Raw genomic sequence first — 12,951 nt, forward strand, 5'->3', positions numbered from 1 at the left:
AAACATGTATTAAGGGATGTAGTGCCAATTTTTAAAGTGAAATGTGCACTCTGATATTAGCCATGAAAATGTACTCAAAAATTGAGAAAACGTTTGTTTTTTCAATCAAGGACAATAAAATGTAATTATAATGCATGCATCAACACCAATTAACAGTGCTTTTTAATTTAGGGACCAACTTAATACCCACCGCACTATAAACATAGTGTCAGTTGCAGAAAATAAAACCTATTTTGACCAATTCAATTATGTCTCTTTTCACTAAATAATCAATATTCGTTTGCCCTCTGAATTCTGATTACATCTGTATTTGCAATTGACCAGTCGCCAAATTATCGATCGCTCCGCCCACATAGTCACGTTGTCTAGTGATTAGAAAACTCCGACAAGCAGATCGCATTTATAGCGCATTACGTGAGTGAAATACTATACGTGTAACGATGTATCATGCTCTTTTTATTAAAGCCGCACACTAAACTAAACTGCTTTGTACAACTTTAATACAATCATAAATGCATTAGAGAGAAATGGCGTAATCAAAATAAATGAGTTAACTATCAGAAACGTTTCTTACACATATTATAGGAAGTTGATGAAAAATCAGTGGTAAAAATTAGCATTTATTTCATATTGATTTTGAACTTGTATTAAAACCGTCTGGCAGTGAATCCGGTTGCTTTTCATATATAATTTTCAAAATATATTTATTAAATGCAAATGACACATCCATATCATGATGGGTTTTTTTGTTTATTAAAAATGTTTAGATCTTTGTTTTATTGTGTTATTTTTAGAAAGACACCGATTTTTTAAATTTAGATATAAAATCAATTTTGATTGTAAGCATAATATAATACAGGTTAAATTTCGTGGTTTCATTAACAGATCTAATATGCATTTTATTTCATTTATGTTTAATGGGAACCTGCTACATTTCACTATCGAACAATGAAATTTTGGTATTACGGTGCTGTTCATGAACAGTCGAATTGAATACATTTATCATATTATGCATTTGTTTATTTATAGCAAGATGGCCCTTATATGTTCATTGCAATTTTCACATTTCTCCCCGTATCAATATATGTTGTATTAGAAATGTTGTTGTTGTTGTTGTTGTATTATAAGCCTTACATTTTACACTTGAAGTCGCTTTAAGCTAGCTAAGCCGCGTTGAAATCACCTTTTTGTTGTTTTATCTTTAGTTAAAACAATATTTAAGTTAACAATTTATAATGATTTCCATTGTTTATGATCCACAGAAAATAAATATATAATTGGAAATCATTTAAGTAATTAAATATTTCTTTTCTTGTGTACAGTACCTAACAATGCCTTAATGTTCATTCATTCTGAGATCCACGCAACATACTGTCATTTATTAATCATCGACTATTACGCTGAGATTAATAAGCACGTGTGGCAATTATTATGTTGCCCAAATTGCTTAATAATATTGTTCATCAAACGGTATAACACGTTTTATAAAACACAACTGGTGTGGTTACACTATCTATTGTGTTTGTTTTCTCATAACTCGTTGATATGTTCAAGAAATAAAGATACAATAATAACCTTTTATAAAGTATGTAAAGCACCTACCATTTTGAATAATGATCGAACAGTAATGATCATGCATTTGATATAAAATCTGTGAAAACGCTTAAAAATTACGTCCATTCCATTTGTACGATACGCTTTGTTTGTCGGACAAAATGGCGGCCAGATAAGCGTTGCTGAGGGGTGTGTGAAAAATTGATATCTGATTGGCTGATCGAAGAATGTGGGCGGAGCGATCGATACTTTGGCGACTGGTCAATTACCTGAGGGGAAGTTTTGCATATGTCACATTATTATCAATTGACATGACGCCGCCTGTCAATCAAGTTCTTATCTAAGAACTGATCTACCAATCAGCGATCGATTAATCGGGCGCGTTAGTTAGCAACGAACTGTCCGCCATTTTCTAGACAAGCTATGTCTAGGTTCACTTTTACTTTAGCGAGTTTCTTTTGTTTTCCTCTTTAAAAAAGGTAGATTAAAAATTATAAAACGGTGTCGATTGGGACTTTGTAACTCGGACAATCGATATCATGAAAGATTAGTTGGTGACATTTAATTTATATCGTTCCCAAAGCCGAAAAGAGATCTTGAGAAGTGTAAGAGATGTATAAATGCATGCGGTCGTCACCACGAACAACTGAACGTCAACACTGTCAAAGACAATTATAATATATTTTTATCGGAAATACTAGCAGATTTAAATAGTTTATGTTATCGATCTGATTATCACATAATATTTCACGTTTAAAAAAATAGTTTTACCAGTTACTAGGTCATTAATATTCAGAAGCGAGGTTCATCTGCATTACTTAAAGAGAAATAAAACCCAGCATGAAGCCTTATTTGTGCTGTGTTTTATTACTCTGATAGTAATGCACTTTATTGCCATTATACATGTTATTAGAAGGTGACACGTGATATATTATTATTATATTAAACTACACATGTGCAGACATGTGATGCCACCAATGAACGCTTTTAATCCACCTTTGAGGTCGAATGCCTAGTTCTCATTTTTTTCAACGAGTTTCGTTTGATTTGTTTGGGAAAAAAAGCGGACATGAAATAAGGCAAAAACGGTGTGAATAGGTTTTATGTAACTCTGACATTCGGTATCCATAAGTTAGATTAATTAAATATATACCATTTCAAACGCGGAAATGCGGTCTTGACAAGAGCAAGTGGAAGCTTCAATGTGTAGAATTACCGAGATCACCCTTATGGAGCATTAATTTATTTAAAAAACTGGAAATGTTATGTTAGAAATAACTACGCATTATAAAGTATGAATTATATCACGTGTGCTTGTAGAATAATAGAGAAGATTGGTTCCAATTTTGCGTAGCTTAACGAAATCCCCGTTATAAATCGAGTTTTGTGTGTGTCAGAAACAAGTGAAAACGATTATATGTTTCTATTTTAACAGAATCGAATCGATAAATGCCACATAATAAGATTTATTATTACTGATATAACCAATAAATGCCGAACTTGGGAGAAGTCGGTATATCTGCGCCAGCGTCTGATACATGTAGCTTTACTGAATTCCCCTTCATACAGCGCTACTTTATATATGACAATGACCAAACTTATTGTGCTGTCTTGCACTTTCAATTATAGTGATTGATAAATGTCCCATAAGCAATGTTTATTATTATTAATATAACTTTTATACGTAATAACATGTGGGATTTCGGTACACTCTGTGTCAGAAAGCGTGTAAAACTTCACCGAAATCCCAGTTTAAAACGCTATTACGCGTCAAATAAACGAGTGGAAATGTTTCGTAAATAACATGGGTAAATGCCGTTGAAGAACTGTTAATTTATTGCTATTACCAACATCACACGTAATAACAGGTTCGATTTCGGTCAGCGTGCAAGCGTTTGAGAGCGTTATTCATGTACCGAAAAACCCGTTATAATTAGCTGATGTTCTCTATAAACGTATTTTTTTGCATTCGCAGAATAACTTAATGACACAAATCCCTTATACAAGTGTCATATGGTGTCAAAGAGTCCATAAAAATAATCCGGAATATCGCGTTAATCTACATGCAGTATATAGGCAATGAAGCCATTTTGGTGTTAGCTTGTGTAGGTTTGCTACCCGCTGAGCCACGTGATTAAGTGGGCGGAGCGATCATAATTAAGGCGTCATGTCAATTTACATGTGAGTCACAATCAAACAACGTATTAAAAAGAATACAATTTCTATATGGTTATGTAAATAAATAAAAGATTTCTGGTAGTTTTTTCTTCAATACCGTTCGTATTCCGATGTCTAAGATGTTAATAAAAATGAGCGAAGAACTACTACCAAAGAGCCGAATGTGTGCACAATTGCTTAAAGATAATACATATTAAATTGCCTAAGACAATATTTGTTCACAAACAAATTACCTTCGATATAGTTTCTTGTTGTTCAAGACTGTTAAGCTTATTCGCAAACAACCCGCATTGTCGCACTGTACGTTATTTTTCGCAAGGTTCACGAGCAATTTTTTTGTATCGCAAATTACCGATGCATGTAAATGATGGTATTGTTAAAAGTAACTTTCCACATTTATCATTAATCATTCTATAATCATTCAATCTTATACAATGTTGAATATTGTTTTGTAGCACAGACATCTTTAAATGCATATCAATTACTAAATAAGTAATTATTCAAGAAAGATAACTAAACTATACAATATAGAAGTTCATCCTCTTTACCTCCCTTAATTTTTTTTTAAACTTGCTTGATTATAATTATTTACTTTGCATTTTAATCCAGTTTTTATCTTATTTTTCACTACTCTTTTTAATAAAAACATCTAAAATCTTGCTTATGTTGAAATATGGTAAAGTAATAGGTAAACAAAATTGTGAAGGCATTTTTTATGTGAATTACAAAACAAGATCTATCTACATATATCTAGCTTCATGTAATATGGAAAGACTAAAGATCTAGTTAAAACAGATTTGTTTTATGATATTTTTACATTTTCAATTTCATTCTATAAAACAATAACATGTTTTACCAGTACACAACAATTTTGAACACATCACAGCGATCATGACTAATGAAAAGATCAATATAAACAAACACGCAGTGTTCATACACCTTAAAGTAAAATGACATTATATATATATATATATATCAACCAAGTACAGCAGTTACATACACAATTTAATTTTACAGTTTTCTTGTTTCTTGTTCCAACACTGATCTTCAGAATGATCCTGAGATGTTCTCCTGAATCATATACTGGCTTCATTATTGAAATTACTAAAATTTCAAAAGTTTTGATCTTTCCATCAAGCACATTTACCGTTACATTTTTTGTGTTTCCTTCAAGACCTAGCTCTGCAACAATGTCTGCATTCATGTACGTGTGTGTGCTTCCTTGATCCAAAAAAGCATTTATTTGTATGCTCTTGTTTATAAAAAACTCTTATAATAAATATATATGTTACACTTCATTTTGCAATGTATTGTACTTCACTAACTTTACCGCAACATCAAGTTGCTTCGGTGTCTTTGCATTTAATACTTTTGAAATTTCATTTTCTTACAATTTTTATTTTGCGTGTATTCCCTGAGTGTATGAAACACAGTTGATTTTGTGTTATAGAAAACTGTATTGTATTTGTAGTTATTGTGATTGTGCATGTATCTCGTCTATTCAGTTAGTGGATTTTTAGTATAAATGTTATTCGTGAGTCTTAAATCTCCAAGACTGCACTGATTTAAACTTGCAACATATTTTTTAAATACTTAATTGTACCTTGCAGTTGTGAAAAGTTGCATTTTTCAATCTTAATTGCTTTATAATTTGTTAGTTTTCACTTAAATAATACATGGAATGAAGACGAATGGTTTAAAGGTAAGTTTAAGTGACGAGCGTCTTTGTTACTGCCTTGTCGACTCTATTGCGATTTCGTTTCGTGAGATGTATGCAATCTTCTGTTGACGGCAACTTACGTTTAGTGGCATCAACTCACAAAACACACACGAACCTATAGCTAAGAGCGTCATTTGAGTTTCTTCTGATTCAACAATCGTCAGACACCCTGCCATTTTGTTGTCGTTTGAAATGTTGTTATCAAAGAAATATTATTCCACACGTTCGCGAAACATTGTGCATTGGTCGACACATTCACATTGATTGTGAATATATACATTCTTACGAATAACATTTCAGAAAGATTATTTACGGTAAATAGATAGCACTTACAGCTTTAAAATACTGATAATTTGCGTCGAAATTTGTTGCAAAGTTTGTTGGGTTTGTGGGTTCATATTAAACGAGAGACGTAGTACTAAGAGCTATGTTTAATCAACTGCTAATTAAGAAGTGACTGTGACCATTGGCGATCATGCAAACATATCAAGTAGGCGCGGCTTATCATGCGCTGATACTTTTGAAGTGTATGAATGGGATATTATCAATACACACACTAATTTAAATTTACCTCTTGTAGTTTAGTCACGGCATCTTGTACCTGGACTTCATGCGCAAGATCTTTAAAAAGCATTTCCAGTGTTGTGAAGAGGTTCCGGAGGTCAAAGTCTGTCACTTTAAATTGAGAAGAATGACGAACGTTTCTCCCAAAATCACGAGCCTGAAGACAATATATGACATTTGTTAAACTTATTAGGGTGAGGATACGTACAAACACTACTATTTGTTTAAATATCTCGAAAGGATACTGCAATATGTTTAGATCATGATCAACGAAATTTATTATTAATATTTGAGAACATTGAACATTACTAGACTGTTTAACCCATTTTTCTGTTGTTTTTAATCGACAACAGACATGTTTACAAAGTATTGATACTCCCCACCGAAAAAAGAAAACTAAAAAAATATTTTTTCTCCGTCGGTTAACAGTTCAATACAGCGCGCATACAAATTAGCTGAATGAAATATTTCTATAGTGAACAGTACTTTTTCAAAATATGTTTATGGAAATTACCCTTGATAGAAGACAGGCAGAGCGTGCTTGTGTTGTTGATATTTGAAATGAGAACTTGCTCTCAAAGTGTTTGCAATTCAACAAAATGCTGACGACCCCGTTGAAATCTGTATCCTTGACAGAACTCGTTCCTTTATAGCCGTCTGGCGGTAAGAAGCATTTGGCTATTTCCCATGGGTCTGAATACCATTTGTTTGCTGAAGTGTTCTTCCACGACCCATGTTTAAATCTATGTTCCTTTGTAATTTCATCACGAACTTTATCGCATATTTTAAGTGGGCATGGCCGGTATTGTTTTAATGGAGTGTCGTGCATTGATGCACACACAGATTGTCCACCTTTTTTATTGCACATTCCTGGCGTAGGACATTTTAACAAGTTTGCCGTGTCACATTTAGTGCATGGACTTGTTTGCGACGGACGACTGGACAGGACGGTGTTGTATATGCGGTTGTGGATAGTTTGAATCTCATTGTCTACGAAATGTTCTAACCCTTCCTTTGCAATGCCTATTGCTAGCCATGCTTTAAGCCAGTTCGTCCTTTCCTTTTCAGTTAAGACGTCCACTAGCCTCGCCATGATAGGTATGGAATGTGTGTTGTTGAGTCGACAGGCACGACTTGAAATATGTATAACATCCTTATGACACAATTACAGCTCTCACCTGTGATATATACGTAAAACTGATATTATGCGTACATGTTTATTATGTTTTTGTCTTTTTTGCATAAATTCAACATCAATTGCAATCGTTTGTCATTAACTGAATTTATAGCTAGTGTTTATTCCATATTACTACTTATACTAATTCAATTTCAAGATAAATATGCATTCATTATCATTAGATAAGGATGACTTATCGCATTCAAATTTCATATATCTCGTTTAAAAAGACCTTTTCACAGAATACCCCATATAAATGGTCGGTTTGTTTTTTAGTAAATATCGTCGAGAAATGCAGTATATTAACTATCTTCTGATGCATTTCTGCATGTTAGTGCTTAAATACTTTTTATTAGCATCTCGTACATCCACTCGAATCAGCGGCGGGTTTTTTCCTCCGGCTCGCACTGTACCGTCACATAACGTGCTAAGGAAAACAAAAACAACAATATGGTGGAACATGTATTGTCAAACAAGGAAAAAGTAGGTAAACTATGTGTTTTTTTATTGTTAATCTCAATAGTGCGTACCCTTTTTGTAAACTTAGGATAAACTATGGAATAACTGATCTTAAGAATATGGATATACAGCACACAAAGCGTAAAGTCTTTCTCTTCTTGAGAGACAGATACCAAAACTCAAAGCCGAGTTGACTAACGAATAAACGTTAGTATTCGCGAAAATAAATATAATTTATCATCAGCATTGCGATTATTTAAACAGAAAAGTTATGTATTTTTCTCATAATTGACAACTGTATTTGTTGGCAGGTACATGCATATTTGTACAAGTCCAGTGTTGGGGGTTTTATGACAATGGGGTTTATTAATCACTTGAATGCATTTGAATGGTACTTGTAGTTCATTGATTACACCCAAATGTATTTATATCAGTTTGTTCTGCACAGCTATTTTATAACTAAATTAAATAAACAAAACATTTTTTTAAGTAACACATTTGTGTTAGTCATGGCATCGAAAAGCCAAGAATATGCTGGAAAATTCTCTCGTTTTGCTGTTTTTGAATACCCTTAAGATTTGATTGTCCAGAATATTGAAAATAACTTATTAGATAAAAGTACCAGATATTTACAATTTAACTTATTTGATAAAGACCAAAAATAGTTAAAATAGTATGTATTTACTGTGTTAATTGACGACAAGTTTGAATGAAGACAAGTTTTGTTAGTGGTGACTGATCCTCTCACGCTCAATATCCAACAAACGTTTTGGAACAATGTGATAGCTCATCGCACTGAAGATATAAAGGAAACACATTGATCACATTATTTCAATACATGGGCGCCTTCAACGGGACGACATCAAAACTGTACGTGCATTGTTTTAAGGTGATGCGCGCTTAATACCCAAGTCTTACTGGCAACTCCCGGGACGAGGAGTAGGATGGTGACATTGCATCATAACTGTTTAATCCTCATGAATTCTATATTTGTAACGTTTTTCAGTCCTTTTTTTACAGAAAGCAGTTATTACAAATATTGTTAACAGAGCTTTTTAAGTCTTCTTGTTTAAAAATGTTCGCAACATATACGTGGATACATGGTTTTCCAAATTTGAATCTCCAGTGAGCTTTCTTTATTAAATGTTGTAATCGTAATATCTTGCAATATAGTGTAAATAATAAGAGCATGATTGTCCTTTGTATAAAAATGTAAACCAAATTTACAGTTCTATTAGTCATTATTTATTTATCTTGCTCTCTTGTCAGACATATTAAAGGGGCATACTTACAGTGCATTTATTTATTATTTCTTAAATAACAGGGGAATTTCTTAGACATGAACATGTATTTTAGCAATTCATATTCAAACTTTTTCCACATTTTTATCGAGCAACAATATTGAAAGTATTTTTAAGTAAATAAAAATAATAATAAGTATACATTAGCCATTGCAAACTGAAATAAAATGTATACTCATCTATTGTACCGTGAAGTTAAGCTAGAGCTTTATATTCATATCATGAATAGTTTCACTTAAAGTAAAACTGATTTTCCTACCTTGCTATCAAATAACAATGTTTTAATGAGCGTTACTTAAAAAGATTTTCGTGTAAGATGACTTACATGCACTAGGATATAAACTGTTCAAAATGAGTTCCATGTTTATTGCAGATTAAAGTAATTAAAACATTAAAAACCATACATGGCAAAAGTAAACTTACATATTATAGTTTATAAATCTCTATAAATCTTATAAACTTGTTATTCCTCATAGTAGACATTTTATTTGCATGGTTTTACAATAAAGCAAAGAATATATTCTAAATATTATTAATAATATATCAATCTATATGCAACAGGGAGAATTCCGGATACGACCGCGCGCTCGAAAGTGCCCTTTCACCAAGCACCCCGCGTTCCAAAGTGCCATTTTAACAAATTGCCCCCCCCCTCCCCCCGCCCTTTTCAAATACACGCTGGAGCACTGCTTAATCATTCATTTAATAAATATGTGAGCCTCGCTCTTGGAACAATTGGTTAAATGCATGTACATAATGTTGTACCAGATTAGGCTGTTCAGTCCGCATAAGCTAATCAGTGTGCAACACTATCAAACTTAATTGGATTTTCGCTAAGAAGAGAAGCCCTTTCAACGAAGAATACAATAAAGCTGAAAATGTCTCCCTTATTGGTGTGGACAGCACAGATTAATGGTGTACGATAATTAAGGCACATGCAGTATGCCACATTTTTATGCCCGGAGAAAGCCTCATCTCTTTTGATTATAGCCGTCTATATCCTTTAACTTTTGTTTTGCTGTGTAATATAATTATAAATCAAAATTTAACAGCAAGCTTCTCATTTCTTCATGTTATTTATGTATATATTTTAAACCAGAAATACAAAAAAATCAATAACATAAAGAACACAAAACATTATACTCTATATTCATGGAACAAAGCAATGATTGAAAAAAAATTGAATATAGGTTCCCAATTTTCATCATTTTGCAAGAAAAAAATATTTCCAAGGTCCATACATTATTTATCTATGAAGAAAACAACACTTTATCAACTGTATATACAGCCATACAATAAATAGTTGTTTATAGACAAATAAACAATGGAAAACGTTACATTACCTATTTAGTGCATAGTGATTTGATGTCATTATTCATAGATCATGAACACAATTATAACTATGATGTGCAGTTTCCACTCAACAATTCATTTTCATAGTCTTGAATCTTGACAAAAAAATCTTGATACGCTTAGCCTACTGTTTATTTACATTAGTGTGAGATTAGTCTGTCCATCTACATCTTGCATCGACCGTTCCAAGGCGGTGACCACAGTTTTTATCCATTGTTTTTTGCTTAATGACAAAACCCATAAGCCATTTGTCAATTGCCTTAAAAGAAATAGACTACCGTTGACAATAATTTCTTGCTTACGTTTTTCAGATGTTAATATTTGTACATGATTTCATCATCTTGCTTTGTTTGCCAAGCTACAATTATAATTGTGTTTATTTTACATCAGAATTTAAAACACACAGTTTTCAATCAGTCATTTTGCACATCGGACTATTTATTTTCAACATATTTTGAATCATAGGAAAACTATTTACATGATTACATCAGTGGAACGCTTCCATCATCGTTTAATACTAACGGTGAGATTCGTAGGAGACATATGCGCAGTTAATCAACATCCCAGTGGGCATCCAACGTTGCTGCAACGATGTATTTAGGTTGCATTCGAACGTTGCAGTTTGGTTGTATCAAAGGTCAATATGAAAGTTTTCCCGACGTTTTTTTCCCAACGTTGCTGCGACGTTTTTTCCCAACGTTGCTGCAACGTTGTATTTAGGTCGCATTAAAACGCAATATTTTTAAATTCTATTTTTATAAGTTATTTAAAAAAAATTATATTAACTGCCAACCGCTCTTTCGATAAGTATCGGCAGTTATGGATATTTTCGAGTTCGTTTCTGAGAAAGGAACCATTATTTGATGTCTATAGAGGAGTTAATGAAACGCTCCCCGAGTGGGAATCGAACCCACTAACTCCCGATCGCTAGGCGGCCACCTCATCCACTACACCACGGCGACAATTGAAAGTTTCAGACAAAAATGTTGACTATTTATTTTTTGTTGAAACTTTGAAACTATAGATTCTACCATTTTAATGCATAACACAACTTAAACAAAATATTTTATCCGGCGATTTTGAGTTAAAGTTCATCTTTAGCATCTTTAAGTTTAAGAAACTGATCTGTAAAATTTTAAAAATTGAATTTCTAAAATTTACAATAAATCATATTTTCATTGATGCTATGCATGAACTGTATTATTATAAAGAACGATTCCTACTCGGGGAGCGTTGTATTATCTCCTCTTTAGACACCAAGTACTGGTTCTTTCTAGGAAAAGGACTCGACAGTGTGCATATCTGCCGATAATACTCGAAAGAGCAGTTGGCAGTTAATAGTTTGTTTATTTATTTATTTTTATTATTAAAAAAAAAAGAATTAAAAAATACTACGTTTGAATGCATGCTAAATACAACGTTGCAGCAACGTTTGGAAAAAAACGTCGGGAAAACTTTCATACACACCATTGTGACAACCAAACTGCAACGTTTGAATGCAACCTAAATACAACGTTGCAGCAACGGTGAAAAAAAAACGTCGGGAAAACTTTCATATAGACCATTGGTACAACCAAACTGCAACGTTCGAATGCAACCTCAATACAACGTTGCAGCAACGTTGGAAAAAAACGTCGGGAAAACTTTCATATACACCATTGTGACAACCAAACTGCAACGTTTATATGCAACCTAAATACAACGTTGCAGCAACGTTGGAAAACAACGTCGGGAAAACTTTCATATAGACCATTGGTACAACCAAACTGCAACGTTTGAATGCAACCTAAATACAACGTTGCAGCAACGTTGGAAAAAACGTCGGGAAAACTTTTATATACACCATTGTGACAACCAAACTGCAACGTTTGATGAAACGTCCGGGTAATGTTTTGTATGCAACGTTGTGGCAACGTTCGGTAATGGTTACCGACGTTGCGACCTAAATATTACGTTGCCACAACGTTGCATACAAAACATTACCCGGACGTCCGGGTAATGTTTTGTATGCAACGTTGTGGCAACGTTCGGTAATGGTTGCCGACGTTGCGACCTAAATATTACGTTGCAGCAACGTTCGCACAACGTTTGATGCCCACTGGGATGTAGTCTATCACATCGATCTATTTTAAATCAAATATTCACGCGCATATTTGTATCTGCGCATTAACCATGTCACACCGAAAAAAATACGAGTAGACAGTATGTATTCGATGACTGAGATATCCTAGGAAAACTGTTCACATGATTACATCAGTGGAACGCGTCCATCATCGTTTAATACTAACGGTGGGATTCGTAGAAGACATATGCGCAGTTAATCAACATGCAGTCTACCACATCGATCTATTTTAAATCAAATATTCACGCGCATATTTGTATCTGCGCATTCACCATGGTAAACAGAAAAAATACGAGTAGACAGTATGTATTCGATGACTGAGATATCATAGGAAAACTGTTTACATGATTACATCAGTGGAACGCTTCCATCGTCGTTTAATACTAACGGTGGGATTCGTAGAAGACATATGCGCAGTTAATCAACATGTAGTCTATCACATCGATCTATTTTAAATCAAATATTCACGCGCATATTTGTATCTGCGCATTAACCATGTCACACCGAAAAAAATACGAGTAGA

At 33.4% G+C, this 12,951-nt stretch overlaps 1 protein-coding gene across 5 annotated transcripts in view; it reads right to left on the bottom strand.

Annotated features, from left to right (window-relative positions):
• LOC127862516 (uncharacterized) overlaps nt 1-12,951 on the bottom strand; it is a 44,951-nt gene that overhangs the window by 25,212 nt on the left and 6,788 nt on the right. The window contains exons 2-5 of one of the 5 annotated variants that reach the window (XM_052401672.1): nt 8,338-8,447; nt 7,560-7,620; nt 6,531-7,194; nt 6,024-6,173 (exon numbers count right to left, since the gene is read on the bottom strand). In XM_052401672.1, the coding sequence (XP_052257632.1) occupies nt 6,024-6,173; nt 6,531-7,109 (729 nt within the window). In that variant the 5' untranslated portion in view covers nt 7,110-7,194; nt 7,560-7,620; nt 8,338-8,447. Of the gene's footprint in view, nt 1-6,023; nt 6,174-6,530; nt 7,621-8,337; nt 8,448-12,951 lie in introns of all 5 variants that reach the window. The other 4 variants (XM_052401673.1, XM_052401676.1, XM_052401675.1 and 1 more) reach the window with 4 other exon arrangements.

The sequence above is a fragment of the Dreissena polymorpha genome, chromosome 16 (genome assembly GCF_020536995.1).
Source record: "Dreissena polymorpha isolate Duluth1 chromosome 16, UMN_Dpol_1.0, whole genome shotgun sequence".
Lineage (NCBI taxonomy): Eukaryota > Metazoa > Mollusca > Bivalvia > Myida > Dreissenidae > Dreissena > Dreissena polymorpha.